This window comes from Lipophrys pholis (genome assembly GCF_963383615.2).
Source record: "Lipophrys pholis genome assembly, chromosome: 6".
Classification (NCBI taxonomy): domain Eukaryota; kingdom Metazoa; phylum Chordata; class Actinopteri; order Blenniiformes; family Blenniidae; genus Lipophrys; species Lipophrys pholis.
In genome coordinates, this window is record NC_137629.1 from 26,975,845 (window position 1) to 26,989,146 (window position 13,302).

Consider the following 13,302-nt stretch of genomic DNA (forward strand, 5'->3'; position numbering starts at 1 on the left):
AAAAACAGATCCTTCAGACATTTGGTACTATCAAAAATAACAGAGACTAACTGCGTTGCTGTATTTTGCTTATGTGTGTGTGGAAATTACAACCTTTGTAAACCACGTCACAGTTCAAAAGATAAAGTATCCAGTCACAGCAGCTCAATAGTCCAGGGTGGGCATTGTTAAAACAACCGAATGCTCTAAATCCTGGCTTGTAAACAGACAGTTTGCGCTGTGTCGAAGTAAAGGACTCACTCCTGAGTCATTTTGTTAATGACAACTTTGTGTCCGTTTGTGTGCTGAAATTTAAATCCTGTAATCACATGTTTATGTCACCGTTCATCACATGATAGTCATTTTGTGGTGTGTTTCTCTGTGAACGTCATCGTTCTTGTGAAAAAAGTGAAGTAAAAGCTATCATGGGCAGTTTTAAATAGTTAAAACTGTTAAAATCGACGTTGAAAAGGAAGCAAAAACGTGTGAATTCAACTTTTTTTGTTTAGTTTTAAGTCCAATTACAGGAGGACTTAACTTAGAGGTGCACTTTTGAATTAAGCAATTTTTAAATAACAGCCATTAGCAGGAACTGCTGCAGATTCAATAACTTTTTTTCAATCTTTTAGTAGAACTTTTCCTGTTGCATGTCACTGCAGCCTCTTTTTTTTTTCTTTTTTTTTTTTTGTGGAGCAGTGGGTGGTCCTATGAGCTTCTTAGGAACCACTCCCTCACACAGGTCCCCTCCCTCTCCAAACCAGGAGCCCTACCCAGCTCCCTGTCCAACCACTCTGCTCAGCCCAGAGGAGCATTCACACAGAAAAAAAAAGAAAGAAAGTTTAAATCAACTCAGAGAAGGGAGGGAGAGAGGGGGGGAGAAAACGCCCTGGAAATCTGGTTGATCGAGAAGGAGAAGAAGACTGCACAATCCTAACAGGCTGCAAAGTTGTGACAGCGTGAAAGGCTTTTCTTGGGCAAGGAGAGAAGGAAACACGTTTCCCAGGATGCTCGAGCTGGTGTGAGGCTTCTCGGGCGCTACAGCCGCGCACAGGTAACTGGTGCACCTTTTAATTTCCCTCAGTTTCATTTAAAAGTTGTTTTTGGAAGTTGCTTTTCACGATTGTTTGCCATGCTGGCATATGACTTGTAGTGACTTGGCAAAAGTTTAAACAAAAGTGTCAGGGTTATCTATCCAACATTCCTGTGCTATAAAGAGTCTACTTTGCAGGGAGAGTGTATCAGTAGTAAGATTACAATGGCTGGATTCTGTTTATTGCATGTGCTTATCTCCAGCAATGTCCTATGATGTTTTTTTTTATCCACTTCACGGGTGCTTTCCTGTGAATTTTATGTGAAGGCTGTATTGTTGCATGTTTTTACTGGAAGGTGGCAGTGATTTTGTGTGGAAATGAAGTTAAATATATACTTAAAATAGAGCGGGACAGGAGAAGTGGGTGTGTACCCACAGCCACCACATGAATGCAGGAGGGCCTGACTGGAGTTGCGCACTTTACTTTTCTCTGTAACAAAGGTTGTTATTCCAGATGCCAAGCCAGAGTTAAATGAACTTTATCATGTGAGGTATCTTATTGCAACTGAAAACAGAACTAAGTGAAGTCAAATTCATTTTGTAATGATTTGACAGTTGCGTGACGTGAATGTCCCTTGAGTCTTTAAGAAAACTATTTCAACAGGACGACTATATCCTGCATATTGACTGAAAGTGTGTCTGGTTATAGAATATTATTATGTTACCCTTTAGGTGTTTTCTGAGCACTCCATTAAAACTTGGAGGTTTAAAAAGTAAAAGGTACTTCTCTAAAAGATTCTGCAACAACAAACTTGGGTGTGGATCCTTCGACTTTACCTCCCTCTTTTTTCTTTTTTTTTTCCCCCTCCCTCTTTGCTTTGCCGTCTCCTCGCTGAGGCACACCCTTTACAGTTAGAAAAAAAAAACAAAAGAAAGGAAAAGAAACAGACGCACTGCACACCACTGTCACAGTGGGTCTTTCTAAGTACTTCCCCAAGGTCTTTCATGGGCGATCAAGGACATGCAGGCTGAAAAAAAGTGTTGCTGTCAACTTTTCTCCTGCTCATTCACTGCTGTGAAGATCACTTCTGTTCAGCGATGAACCCAAGAAAAACTTTTGGAGTGATGTAGTGTAATTCGATAACGGGGTCTGGAAATATTTGACGTAGTGTGAACCTCTTTAACAAACACACCTCCTTTTTCAGTCTGCGTTGCACTAGAAAGTTGAAAACCGCTTGATTCTGAGTCGCGCACGCCGTTTAGGACCTCAGGTCTGAATGTTGCGACAAAGAGATGTTTCTTTCCCTCTTTTACCTTGGTTTTCTTAAACTGGGCCCGTGGCCAGGGCGTGCGGGGGAGAAGAAGGGAGGAAGACAGGGAAAGAGAGTCAGGGAGTGAGAAGTGAGGGGGGATGGGCGGGGCGGTTGAGAGGAGGGGAGTAATGGAATTTAGTGGTTTGGAAAGACAAGCTAATTGAAACCAGGTTTGAGGCATAGAGGGGGAAGCTAAGACTTTGCACATTGGGACGAAAAGAAAAACGCAACCAAAAGGTTGAGGACTTTTCTGCCTGTATTTATAACTTTGACAGTATATTTCCAGGTGTGAGTTGAACAGTCATACCACGATGCATGCGTATATGTAGAGGAAAAAGCTAATATAGTACAAAAGTAGACATAATCCTTGGTTGAATCTTGGTTGGAAGTTAAGTTTTTCTGTGTGCAGCAGCCTGTTGCTCCCTCCAGCCACACCCAAAAGTTCAGTTCAGGGAAAGCTGCTTCCTGCTCCGCTCCGCACGGTCCTTTTCTACTATGTGAACTCAACCCACGTTCATACCACAGCTGTAAATGTCCGGCATTTCTAAAATTGTTCGTGTCAAGGTGATTGACTGTGATGCGGACTGCTTGGAAAGCCAAATGGTGACATAAGAGTAAAGGTCCTCGTCACTGAAGCTGCAATGTGTGAGGTGCGCTCAGTATGAAGAAAAGTCACGTCTCCCTTGGTGATAACATGCTGCGAAGCTTTGACTGCATGTCACCGAGTATTGAATTCAACATGTTGTTCCCCGCGGGGCTTTCGCCTCGGGCAGGGGCGCGAAAACATACAGACAAAGTAAACATGCCATATTCAAATGTGAAGCTCGCAAACTTTCAGAGCAGCTCCTCTCCGTAACTGAAATGTTTGTCGATTAGCAGGGCCTCATCTTGGATTTTGGTTTAGGGCGGATACTGTTGGTCCAAAACTACTGCCGTCTGCAAGTGCAGTAGTAAACACAGGCTACATTATGTTGTCACCTCAAGTAACGTAAGACATTTGGAATTTGCCTAAACCACACAGGAGCCTCTAAAATAAATTAAAAAAAAGAAAAGCTATTTTGGTCAATTTCTGCTAAGTCATAATCGCTGTCAGCCATGCGCAGCGGCGCTCAAACACACCTTGTTGCACTTGCCACTCATGTGACAAACAGCATCTTCAGTGGGAAGTAAGAAGGTTAGATATTTTTCACACCATTCTACCAGGTCTGATATGTTCTCTCGCACAGATGATTGGCAGTGTTACTCATACTTGCCAGTGTGAAACATAAGGAAACTGGTCTCTAACACACTTCCTCTGCCATTTCCTCACGGGTTTGTCGGGTGGGCGGTTGGAGGGAGAGTTGGTAAAAACCAGACTTTGGATGTAATGAATAAAGTAAAAGAAGACAGGGTGACTGCAGTTAAACCATAGCTTTTTTTTATTTTTTTATTTTAAACCCAGATTAAAGAGAAAATCTGGGCTTCTTTAGGGCTCATTAAATATAACAATAAAAACCGCAAAGCTCAAGTGAGTGCAGTTTAATTTGCTATCAGTTTCAAATATTTATCAATAGCATGCTATTTCAGAAAGCCCTTCGAGGCAATCCACCCTGTTGCCACTCCCTTCTTACTCATCTTCTGCTGGTTTGGAATGTTTTAGCATGTCCTCTGTGAGCAGCGCCTGTCAGTATTGTTGGTTGCCTTGTTGAGAGAGAGAGAGAGAGAGAGAGAGAGAGAGTGAGAGAGAAAAAAGATTTAAAGGTATGATGTGATAGTTATCACTTGTCACACACGACACCCATATGAGTTACACCCATGCATGTGCATGCAGTTCAAACACTGTTTACTGTTACTGAGAACTTGTGCAAGCATGGAGCTCAGAAACTGGGTGTGAACTTTTTTTTTTTTTTTTTTTTTTTTGGTTGATCAGTCTCGCAGCCAAGTGCTCAAAAACATCTGCTACTTTAAAAAGGCATTTAAATGTAATGGATCTCCCAAAGATGTCACTGTATTGCTCGGGTCTACCTGCACCCCGACCCTCACAAACACAGTCGTGTTGTGCCGTGCAGGGAGTGACATGAGGCATCTGTGGCCAAAACTTTATTTGGAGTGAAGCGCCCAGAATGTCGGGCAGAAGGGCCTGGAATGTAAATTTAGAAATACATTCGGCTCTGTTTAGGTTTTCTTTATCTGGTGCCAGATACTCAAGGACGGCACTTCTCACCGCGCTGCACTCTTTTCCTCTAAACAACCTCACACCAGCCTGGTATTATCTAAATATTAGTATTGAATATTTATCCCTTATGCTTCAAAGCATCATATATCCATGCGTTCTTGGGTTACTACACAGTCAGTCCTTTAAACTTCCTGGGTTTTTTTTTTTGCTTCATGAATGGACGTCATTCTGTGGAGGACAGACACCCATCTTGAATAAACTGCAAAACCAACCTGAAATGAAGCTGAGTAGTTATAAGGTGTGAACTACAAAAACTAAAGTAAAGTTACTATACAGTCAGTACATCTCTCACAATGACCTGTTTATGTGGCGGGACTGTACAAACCACGTGCTCCACTTTCCCTCCCTTTGGTAATACTAGTTATACCCGTTTTCCATTTGCAAACTTCTGTAACTCTCCGTATGCGACTTAGCTGTGTTTGCTTTGTTTAGTTGCTCAATGTCCTTGGCAATAAAAATGCCCCTGGGCACCAGACCAAATTCACTTCTCATTTTAGCAATAGCTTTGTTTCGTTTCACCAAAAGAGTTACTAGTTCACCTTTATTTAAAAGGGGAAAAAAAAGAAAAGAAAGTACAGCCGTGATCTTGTGTGTAGTATGGTATTACATACATTGTCTGAACAGGATTTATAGAGCCCACAACAGCAACAGTTTATGATGTGGCTCTCAAGAGGGAAGGAAAAACTCCCCTTTAAAATCTTTGCACATATGGAAAAAATGTAGGAACCCTTGGGAGAGAAAATTCAAAGAGCGATCCTCCCATTTTGAGGGGTGCATTAGAGAATAATACGTTATAATAGGAGTCATAGTTTATCTGATATTTAACTTTTATTCACCATAAAACCTTTTTGTCAGAGTATTAAGAAGGGAGAAAAAAAATGGCTGAACATCACATGAAAATCAATGCAAGTTAAACACACTTTCGGAACAACATTGGCTTTTGTTTGTGATCTTGTTAAAGAAAGAAAAGAGGATTTTAAGGGCTTTCTCAAGTTTTTCCATTTGGTACATATCTCCTGCCAAAGTCCCAATGGTTTAATCAGAAGCAGGCTAAGTTGGCGTCAGTGGGCAGGCTCTGGCCTCATGCAGTACTTGTGGTTTGGTTTAGGGCTATGTGGATTATGAAGTGCAGAAAAATCTGCTTATTTTGACCATCATTCCTTTTTTTTTTTTTAGACGCGTCACACATGCACGTCCGATTAGTGTCTTTTGAGGAAAGAGTGACGGCTGGGGCCTGCTGCGTCTCTTTTTGAGTTTGTTGTACTTGCTGTGTTAAACAACAATATAACAAGCGGAACAAGGAGTTTTTTTTCTTCCTTGAAAAACAAGACCGATTTGGCCAGTGCTCTGAGCTGGGACTTTTCCTTTACTGCACAGAGATCCTCTCATTTGCTCATCACTTTTCAGCACCATTGCGCCTGAACTGTAATCATTGTCACACTGCTCCAATCGTTGCTCTACTTTTCTGCTCACACCATTTATTGGATCTGACAGTCAACATAATAGATTTGCTGAAGCTTTGATCACTTTTAAGTGTTTTGTGGCCTCCTTAAATAACAGCTATGACAGTCGAACAGTTCAGGTATGTGCCCGCAATGAGAACGACAAGGCCTGGGGAGAAAATGAAGTGCACAGCATGAATGCTATTTGGTGCGTCAACCCAAAGCCAGATAAACACTCATGAAACAGTGAATCGCCACATACAGTGTTACTTCTCCCAGTTAAATTGTTTGGATTGATTATGCACATGTGATTAAATCTGGTGTTTTTGCTTATTTGGGCAAAAACCTGCACGGTCCGGGGGGGGTTGGGGGTTTGACTGACCACTGGTGGGGGGGGGTGGCAAGAGTGAAAGGTGGGCGGTGTGAATTGAAGCTAGAGTCAGAGAGAAAGAGGACATTTCTTTGGAGTTAGTCACCAGTGGGGAGAGGCTGGGCTCCCTTCCAGCTGGCCTGACGGCTCTATCAAGGAATGTGTGCGACTGAAGGCCTGGGTGGGGCCTTGCACTGAGCTCCCTCTGCAAGCAAAGCAGAGAGGCAAAGCAGCGTGATTTGTGCCGTGGACTGTGGTGTGATATTTCTACTCACACAGCATGTGTTTTTATTTGCTTTTCCCACTGTTGGTGACCACATATGCCTCACTGAAATACCTGCAATGTGTTTGTGAGTGAGTGTGTGTGTGTGTGTGTGTGTGTGTGTGTGTGTGTGTGTGTGTGTGTGTGTGTGTGTGTGTGTGTGTGTGTGTGTGTGCGATTGGTCTTGCAAAACTATAACTAGAAGGTGGAGCCACTCATTTCTTATTTTTCAGTTTGTTTTAGCTCATAAGGCCATTAGGAAACATGTCTGCTTTCACAATATTATCTTTGCTATGTTGCTTTTGTAAGTTACAACCAATCACAAAAAGTTACAAAAACTAGTTTAGATGGCAACTTGTTCTTGTTGAAAACAAACAAAAAGCAGCTCGATAATGACTGCTGACATAGCAGTCTGATTAATATGTCTGTGTAACAAGAGTATGAGCTGGAGAGTGTACACAGCTGCTGTTTCTCCCCACACAAACAGAATGACAACCACACACTGACTGGCCTTTATCTCAGCTATGTGCTGTCTACTTCAGTACGAAGCGTATTCAACGCAACAAACACAGTACATTCTTGGGCAAAACTTTGACGTACTGTTGCACTGTTGTTGGTCGTGTTAGTTACAAACATTTGTTTTCTCACTTATCTCCATGACAACACAACTGCTTTAAAAAAAGTTTCTAAACACCCAGGCTGTTTAGAAACTGATTTCTGTTTCACAAACATAGTTATCAGGCTTAATTTTCTCCAAAGTAATGAGCAGTTTAGTTTATTGAACATAGAGGTTTGGGGAGGGGGAGGGGGAGGCTAATGACGGGGTTAGAGTGTCTGTCTGAAGACATTTTCAGCGTGACATGTTTGCACCAGTAGCTGCCTGTCTGTAAAAATGAAGTCTGGGTCTGTTTGTACTGGGAATGAGAAAGAGATTTATTTCACAATATGTCTCTGGGTTGAACTATTAATCCCCACTAGACCTGGAGGACACCGGGGCTGGTTAAAGCATGTTGAAGTAAAACTGACTTGACATGCAGCGCAACACGTCAAAATGATGAATACAACAGTTTTCAGTGCCACATTGATTTTCATTGGTGCCGGGTCTACTATTACACTCTGCACAGTCATCACCAAGGCAATCTGAAATCATATCGACCAAATTGTCATCTTGCTTTCCTTCAACACTGAATTTCAAGCCTTGACATACTTACTTGAATGTATATCTCCATAAGGGAGGGACAAACTCACCAGGTAGCTGGATGTATTTACTTTAGGGGAGTTCTAGCTGACCTCTATCAATGGGTCAATACTGCAGCCACTGGTTGGTTAATCAGAAGCCATCCAAAGGCTCCAATTGATCCTGAAAGGTCCATTGAGCATGTATGCAAAACACAAAAATAAACTCTGGACATTGCCGCTGTGTTTGTGGTTTTGTGCGAGATACAGTGACACACCTCCCGAAGCGCCACTGACTAGTATGTGAGAAAGAGCTTTTGGTGTTTGTCAACAATGATAATGTTTGTTAATCCAAAGCAGATCATCATGTTGTTTTTAGGACAGGTTTGTCAATTTTTTTTTTTAGCCTTTCAGCCTTAATATAACAATTCCACATTCAGTAAACGCCATTTTTCTGTTTGTTTTTCTGTAAACAGAAGTCAAGAATTGAAGTACGAAAGCTTCAGTGGAGCCCTTGGCTGTGTTTGAGCAATCTGAGGTAAGTCCACATACCACATCTGTTGTGAGTTAAATAAAGTCAAAACAAAAAGACTTTCTTACTACCCACCACATCCCAAGACTATCTAGCCAGTGTCACGTCGGAGAGACAATCTGGTATGCGTCCAGACACCAAGCCCCTGCTGGAATGTTTGATGCAAAGCTTTTGAACCTGGAAGGTCATGCCTCCACCGTTCAGCTGTGAAAGGCCTGCCTTGTGGTAACCTGACACTTGGCTGCTTCTTCTCTCTGAGCCTCCTTTTTTGCACCCCTTCTTCATCCCCCAAGCTACCACCTGTTTCGCGCGAACCCCTCACCCCTTCTTATGAAACAACCTTGTCAAAAGCCCGCCACGCTCACACTGTTTTCAATGTTTGCATTTTGGCAGCTGTGGATAATTTATTCCCTCTGAGTGGAGGGAAAAACCCACACGTTATACAGCCAGTGACACAGTATGAGAGATGCCTATCCTCAAATGCTTTTGTGACCACACTCGACTCAACAGAAGCTTTTGTCTGCCTGCTTGTCCCCATGTCCCCTCTTCCCATAACAAGCCATGGTAAAATATGATAGACTGCTAAGCTTGTTTGCCTCCTTTAAACCTAATCTGCCCCCTTAATGGGTACTTTCTAAACCGTTTTAGCTTCCAGATATGCCTTTGATCACTAATCACACTTGAGGCATCAAATATTGAGCACTTATATGTGAGAGAAACTGAAAGTAATTAAATAAAGAACAGGCCTGTCATGTTGTTGATCCATGTGAGTCATAGGCTGCCTGCATGTCTTATGATTCCAAGAACAGAGGCTTATTGACTTGGTATCTGTTTACCACACAATCCTCTTCATAATCATATGATCATATTGCATTGAATTTCTGGCTAATCCTAATTCAATTATAAATGTAACTTTATTTATTATAACTTGTTTGAAGGAAAGAAAACGCTCAGGACTATTGTTTTGGTGAAGATTAAAACATTCAGATTCGAGTAGATATTTATGTGGTCCAGCATGGATTTATCAAATGCAATAGCACCTTCGTTTCATTAACAATTAGTTGTGTTTCCGTTTCATCGCCTTTAAATTTTAGGCTAACATTCCAGCAAACTGTTTCATTCTTCCTCTGACATTCTCACTTGCTGTGTAATTTCTTTTTAACTCATTTCCTCTTTTCTCCAACTCCCTCCCTTTACTCCACCTCTGAACTCCCACCCCCAACGCACGCCCACGCATACAAGTCAAAACTGTGAGAACAACATCCCAAATACTTCACTGTCAATCACGAGAAGCATACGGAGGCTCTTTGTGTAATTGGAAAGTTTAAAATATGTCGATTCATGATGCAATATGAAGATGGTCCAGTGGACAGTGAGGAAAGGCAAATGAATACCTGTGTTGCATTTGATGAGTTTCATTGAACACACGGGAGTGGCCTATCCCTTTCCTTCTGTGTCTTTTTCCTCTCAATGCTTCATCCCGCCTACGATGATATACCAAGAGATCGAGAGTGAATGTGCTTCAGAATCACAATCACCCTCTTAAACACTCAAAAATATAGACACATGTCCTGCGTAAAAAGAACAGCATGGGTACGAAAGACTGTGTCGTAAGTTTTATGTTATTGTGTCTGATGTTAAAACCAATGATTTGAGGATGCGGACACGTAAAATCATGTATTTTGGGAACACTGGGGTAAGAGCTAACTCTCTTAGACCTGAGTGGAACTAATTATTCAATTGGCTCTGCATGTTTTCCATAGCCATACATGTCATGTGTACCAGATGCATAGAACAGTGCAGCTGATAGACTGATGTGTCACGTTTCGCCAGGTCAGACTGACACAATGTGACTTAGAGAAACAGGGAGGAAACTGTAAAAGGAAGGAAAGGAGGATTTGATGGTAGACTCCTGCAATTTGTCGGTGTCATCTATGGCATAAACACCATCTCATTCCTCTGAATTATCTCTCACCGTGGCCCTGGCTTGTGTTATTCTGCCTTGGGAATCTGCAAAAGGCTATTTGAGAGAGCAGGTTCAACATGACCTCAAAAGCATGAGGTATTTTTTGACCTCGCTACGTACAATTGGACAGAATCAAACAGACTAGATTTTTTTTCATTTATTCACCTTTAACATGTATTTGACAAATTTATCAACATTAACAGCATGTGGTACGTAGAGAATGATTGGCAAAACTGAAGTGGTGTTTTCTTTGAATGCTTTCATTAGTCTATAGTACAGTATAATAATAGCAGTGTGTTATGAATAACAGATTACTGTTAAATGACTGATGTATGTGACATATCATTTTGAACCACTTCTTTCTTTATCCTGGTAACGGGTTCCTCTTGTTTTCAGCAATGTATTATCTCAAAGAACAACATAGTTTTAATGATGAAGGAAAATATTATGGAATTTCCTGTATGACTATTGGATAGTGCGAAACACTCTGGGCATAAAAAGTTGATTGTATTTATTTTTTTCTTTTGTGTCTTATGTTCTATGGTAGAACATAATAGCCCTATTATAGCTCTCTATTATAGAGGCATTGAGGCACCTTTTTCAGTTGAACTTGCTGGCTATGTAGGGGGCTTATTTCAAAAATTGAGCAAACACAATGGGTAGTTTTACAGACTGGGTGTACCATGCCTTAAGTTGTGAAGGCCACCCTATTGAAACACAGGTAAGCAGTCACAATATATCTGGTGCCTTTGTGCCACACATGGATAGTAATTTACCTTTTGCAATAGCTGATTACAGTCCAAACCAACAATCAATTGAAAAAGTCCTTCAAGTAATCAATACAGGCCGGTTTACATTCAAAGAAGTCAGTCGATCTTTAAAGTATCAGTTTGTTGAAGCAAACGTTAAATCATTTACCAGATGAACTGTAAAGATAACGCTGTTTGAAGTCATTTTGTTGTGTTCAAACTGGCAATTTCCAAACATCAGCTGAGACAAATGAATGAAAGACTCTTATGTGAAATAATACAAATCATTTCCGGCTTGTGACGCTGGGTTTCAAAAGATAGATATATAATTCAAGTGGTGGGTTGTGGAGAGGGGTTCGGTATGGGGACACAATAGATGGACTGTTCCAAACAGGAGAGTGGATCGAACTAGTCAGCAAGTTTGAAGCGGTAAGGCTGTCAGAAAATGATGTAAACACGTCTTATTATCGTTCAGATTGTTTAAAATGTGCTAATTTCAGAACAGAAAAAAAAGTAGTTATAGAAAAGCTATTCTTAATTTTGTCAATATAATCTGATATAAACGGTGAACTGTCATTTTTGCTTGCTGTAAGCGATACATATTTATGACTTGGGAGTATCTATGTTTGAATTCCAATAGAGAACTCTCAGAAAGTCACACCAGAAATGCAACTGAATCTAAAAGTCGGATAGACTAATGTACATGGAGATTTACATGGGCATTATTGAAAGACATTTTGCACTACCACGCTGCGACTGGCGGTGTCCGCAAGTCTGCATCTGTTATTACAAAGCAAGGCAGCTTCACTCATCTTTGTTCTCTCTATTTACTGTAGCTGTGTTGCCTTAGGGATGGGTGTGGTCTGACTAACCAAATTTCCAAAACATAAGCAGCCCCGGGTAAAGGACAGGCAATGATGATTCAGTGTCTTCGGGAAGAGGGAGGTAATGCTGTTTAAAAGAGTTTTGCCACCACCTAGTGGTCGCCTTGGGGTCCTACAAACAAGAAACCTTGAATGGCTGGGTTGACTGCGTTCATTCAATTGTCGAAGTGATTTTGATGTTGATAGGCAGTCATTTAGTTTTTAATCCGCATACCTTCTAGTTAATATATTTATCATATTTGTCACTGTCTCTTCTATTATAGGAAAACACAAACAGGATTTTCATCACACCATGGCTGAAATGGAAGAAGATAAGTGCAAGGTATTTCAGACATTTTGGATGCTGTTGTTAGCGTTTGCCACATATTTCGTGCCACTTATGCTGAACTTGTTGCGTTATTGGTCACGTGTACAGATGGCTGAAGAGGAGGACACCAGGGAGGTCCTCTTTACGGACTGGGAGGGTCCCGACAAAACTGGTTTGACCATTGAACAGACAAGTGGAGGGGAGATCTTTGTCAAGGAGGTGAAAGGAGAGTCACCTGCAGCACGGTCTGGAAAAGTGTATGAAGGTAACAATGTCCTCTTTTCTTCATTGTCGTTCATCCATCCATCTTCTTTCTTGCTTTTCCAGTTCAGGGTCGCGGGGGTGCTGTAACCGATTTTTTTATTTTTTTAAAAGACACACTTTTGACTTTTTTTTTATTTATTTTTGATTTATAGGTGACCAGATTGTGGGTGCCACAATCTACTTTGAAAATATGAGCTCAGAAGAAACTTCAGATCTATTGAAGACACTGAATCGACACAAGGTTGGACTGAAACTACAAAACAAAGGAGACAAATCTCCTGGTTACTCGCCCATGAGCACACCATGCCGTTCACCAATAGGCACGCTCACATGGGAAGGAAAGACTCGCTTTGGAGGCTCCAGTCCAGATATCATTCTTGTAAGATCCCTCATAAAGATATATTGTATTTTTTTGGTTTTTGCATTTCTTTTTTTTCCCACTAATACCTTAATGATGGCCCGTAACATAATAACTGTCAATAACATGATTATGACCATTATAAATGTAATGAAGGCAATAACGCAATAACTTGCCAATTATGTAATAAAATAGCAAAAAAGAATTACAATCATGATTGAGCGTTGCAGAGTTTCTTCAATGAATGAATATAACAACCATCTCATCCACTGTATCTTTTTCTGATGAAAAAAAAACTGCACAAAATCTGAAATGTCAAATATTTTTTTCATCTATTGATAAGTTATTACATTATAGGCTTTATTACATTGAAAGAAACTTAAATTATTTGTGAACGGTATTATGTTATTGGTCATTATTACAATACTGGTTGTCACACATGGTCCACTAACTAT

At 40.9% G+C, this 13,302-nt stretch overlaps 1 protein-coding gene across 1 annotated transcript in view; it reads left to right on the plus strand.

Moving 5' to 3' along the window:
- Window positions 1–628: 628 nt before the first annotated feature.
- ahnak (AHNAK nucleoprotein) overlaps window positions 629–13,302 on the plus strand; it is a 32,023-nt gene continuing 19,349 nt past the window's right edge. Inside the window, exons 1-5 of the mRNA XM_080465543.1 lie at window positions 629–1,030; window positions 8,264–8,325; window positions 12,182–12,240; window positions 12,334–12,490; window positions 12,642–12,868. Of these exons, the coding sequence (XP_080321669.1) occupies window positions 12,211–12,240; window positions 12,334–12,490; window positions 12,642–12,868 (414 nt within the window). The 5' untranslated portion in view covers window positions 629–1,030; window positions 8,264–8,325; window positions 12,182–12,210. The remainder of the gene's footprint in view (window positions 1,031–8,263; window positions 8,326–12,181; window positions 12,241–12,333; window positions 12,491–12,641; window positions 12,869–13,302) is intronic.